Source organism: Anastrepha obliqua, chromosome 6, assembly GCF_027943255.1.
Source record: "Anastrepha obliqua isolate idAnaObli1 chromosome 6, idAnaObli1_1.0, whole genome shotgun sequence".
NCBI lineage: Eukaryota > Metazoa > Arthropoda > Insecta > Diptera > Tephritidae > Anastrepha > Anastrepha obliqua.
Window position 1 is genome coordinate 3,976,279 of NC_072897.1, and position 3,268 is coordinate 3,979,546.

Genomic DNA, 3,268 nt, shown 5'->3' on the forward strand with positions numbered 1-3,268 from the left:
CGTTGTTGGTGTTGCTTTGGCAAAGGTTTCTGTGAAGCTTGATTAAAGTCCGATAACGCGTGTGTGTGCGGTGCGTCGGTTAAGTGAGTGTGTTTTTGCTATTTGCCGCACGTATTTTTTGTACCGCACATAGCATTCATTAGAATTGTATACATTTTGGTCGTGTGTGTCTGGGCCGATTATTATGAAATTTGGTATATATATATATATTTTTTCACGGTGAAGGTTAGCATAATATGCTTATTGATTCCACTCGCCACCAGGTGGCGCTGCCGAAGGCCAAAACGAGGACCCGGCTAACCCTAGGATGTGTTTTTACATTACATTTACATTTTACAAATCAAAGCTACTGATGAGTGCTTTAATACAGAGTATTTCTTAGATCTCTGAGTGACCAGGGTCTCGAGATGTAGCCGAAAAAGTGGACCAAGGTACCCTTGGCAGGATTCGGAAAAACGAGACCGAAGTTAAAGTTCATCCCAAAGATGAGACCGACAAGGTAAGATGCCAAAAGGTGGTTGATGAATACTTGGCATTCCAAGCCGCCAACAGGACAGATGCCAAAAAACGAAACCGCTGGCATGACGAAACTGGGAAGGTAACAAAGAAGCACAAGATATCGGATCAGGGTGCAGTTGCCTCCAAACCTATCAAGCGATTTAGTGAGGTGGCACGGGACCATCTCCAAATGGCATTGGTAGACGAAACCTCTAACCGCGGAAAACCAGTGCTTGACAAATGGTCAGAGATTGAGGCACGGTTGTCTCGCATAGTCGTTGACCATGTCATGGCGAACCCGGAGGGCCAAACACCAGGTTTCGACTTGGTGGAGTTAGTCCGCGGCTACCGTGTCATTAAATGCGATGACCAATTCTCACTGCATTTCTTGACAAACGTGATTGGTAAAATCCAGAACAGCTGGGAAGGCTTGAAACTCAAGCTAATTCCGGCTGGCGAGATTCCACGAAGGCCGAGGGCTCGCATCTTGGTACCAAACATGGAGTTTGATGCCAATCAACTAATCCCCTACCTTCAGGCGCCTAATCGCTCGGTGCCGATGACCGATTGGTCGATCATCAAAGCGGAGGCTCCGCAAAGGGACAGCAGATCATTCCTCCTTCTAATTACAGAAGAGAGTCTGGAACCACTGGAGAAAGTGGGAAACAAACTTCAGTTTGGGATCAGGAAGACCCAGCTGAAGATATTCCGTTCTGCAAACCCGGAAGAGGAGCAGGATGAGATCGATGGTGCCAACGAACTGCTGACTGGCATGCAGCTAGATGACACCGAGTCCGAAAAAGGAAACCAGTAAACATGGGTTTAAAGGTTGTCCAAATCAATCTGCAGCATTCACGGTGTGCAACGGACAACCTAACCGTTCTCCTGACGGAGGAGGACGTAGACATCGCACTAATTCAGGAACCCTGGGTGCGGAGCACCGAGGTGAAAGGGTTCACTGGGAAAACCTACAATATCTACTATAAACGGATAGAAGGTAATCCCAGAACATGTATTGTAGCTAAAAAGCATTTAAACACATTTTTAATTCCATTGTATAGTTCACAGGATGTGACGGCTGTTGAGGTGGAAGCCACTGACGGAGTCAGAATTACGCTTGCCTCTATATACATGGCACATGAAAGACCAGCACCGCCTGAGGAAGCTTTTAAACCTGTGCAGGAAAACCAGAACAAAACCGTGCTTCTCGGATGCGATGCCAATGCAAGGCATGCTCTATGGGGAAGCTCCGAAACAAACGACCGAGGTGAGTCTCTTTATGGTTTCATAAATTTCAATTGGAGGGTCTCTCATAAAAGATCTTTTTCGGATCACAGCTGGATCCTGTACGATCTGGATTTTAATGTTGATCCGCCCTTACCGTATAGAAATTTACTAAGAACCAACTGGAAAAGGTTCAGAAACATAGTCAATAAAAGGATAGGAGAGATTCCTATCCACAAAATCACTCTCACCGAAAACCTTGAGAGTAGGGTCACAACACTGGAGAAGGCATTTAGTAGGGCCTACAAAACGTCCTGCCCCATAAAATTTAGTAAAAAATCCCATCCCCCTTGGTGGAGCAGTGAGCTCTCAAAACTAAGGGAAAAATCTAGATCAACGTTTAACCTCAGCTACTCGACAGGAAATTGGCAATTGTACAAAGAGTGTCGGAGACAGTACAAGAAGGCAATTAGGGCCGCCAAGAAAGAGAGCTGGAGCGAATTCTGTTCGTCAATCGAATCCACCAGGGATTCTGCCAGGCTTAGCCGTGTTCTGTCCAAAGATCATTCAACGGCTTCTTGGGTCAAGAAACCTGATGGTACTTGGACAGCTACGACAGAGGAATCGCTAGAACTTCTGCTAAGCACGCATTTCCCGGGGTGCAGCGTCCACGAAAGTGGGAGGGGAAGTATCAGGCGGAGCCAATATAATCCACAGCACCTTGCAAAAGAAATAATTACAAAGGAGAAAGTTCCATGGGCAATTAAATCCTTTTCACCTTTTAAATCTCCGGGGCCAGATGGGATCATCCCAAAGATGTTACAGGAAACCTTGGACTGTATCCTACCATGGCTAGAGGAAATTTTTAAAGCGTGTTTGAGCCTAGGTCATATTCCAGATAGCTGGAAACTAGTCAAGATCGTCTTCATTCCAAAAATAGGCAGGAGGGGACATGAATCAGGGAAGGACTATAGGCCAATCAGTCTTTCGTCTTTCCTGTTAAAAACCTTTGAAAGACTTTTGGATATATATCTTAGAAGCTCTTTGAAGAGCTCTGGTATATCTACTGCACAACATGCGTACCTTAAAGGCAAATCTACGGAGACAGCGCTTCACGAGGTAATCCGAACAATAGGGGGCTCTCTAGAGAACAAACATTATACCATGGCGGCATTCTTGGATATAGAAGGCACCTTTAAGAATGTTAGTACAGATGCCATCCAACGGGCGTTGATAGACTTAGAGGTGGACAATTGCATCAGTAATTGGGTCATCTCTATGTGAGAAACCAGGATCATCAAAGCTAAAATGGGTAATATCAGTATAACCAAGAAGGTTCACAGGGGCACCCCACAGGGGGGAGTACTGTCTCCACTTTTCTGGGTATGCGTTATTAGCAAAGTCTTAATAAAACTTAATAGAGGTGGGGTAAAAGCGGTGGCGTACGCTGATGATGTGGTGTTAATGGCGTCAGGACTGTGTCCTAATACGATCAGTGGGATCATCCAAAGGGCATTAGGCGAGCTTAACTCTTGGGCCACAGGCT

The 3,268-nt window shown here is 45.7% G+C and overlaps 1 protein-coding gene across 1 annotated transcript; it reads left to right on the forward strand.

Moving 5' to 3' along the window:
• The first annotated feature begins 688 nt into the window (after window positions 1-688).
• On the forward strand, window positions 689-1,312 carry LOC129249886 (uncharacterized). Its single transcript, XM_054889559.1, has one exon. The coding sequence runs from the start codon at window positions 689-691 to the stop codon at window positions 1,310-1,312; it is 624 nt and encodes a 207-aa protein (XP_054745534.1).
• Window positions 1,313-3,268: the final 1,956 nt, after the last annotated feature.

What these genes read in the sequence shown, in the direction of transcription:
- LOC129249886 (XM_054889559.1), top strand. Translation starts at nt 689, where the DNA reads ATGGCATTGGTAGACGAAACCTCTAACCGCGGAAAACCAGTGCTTGAC.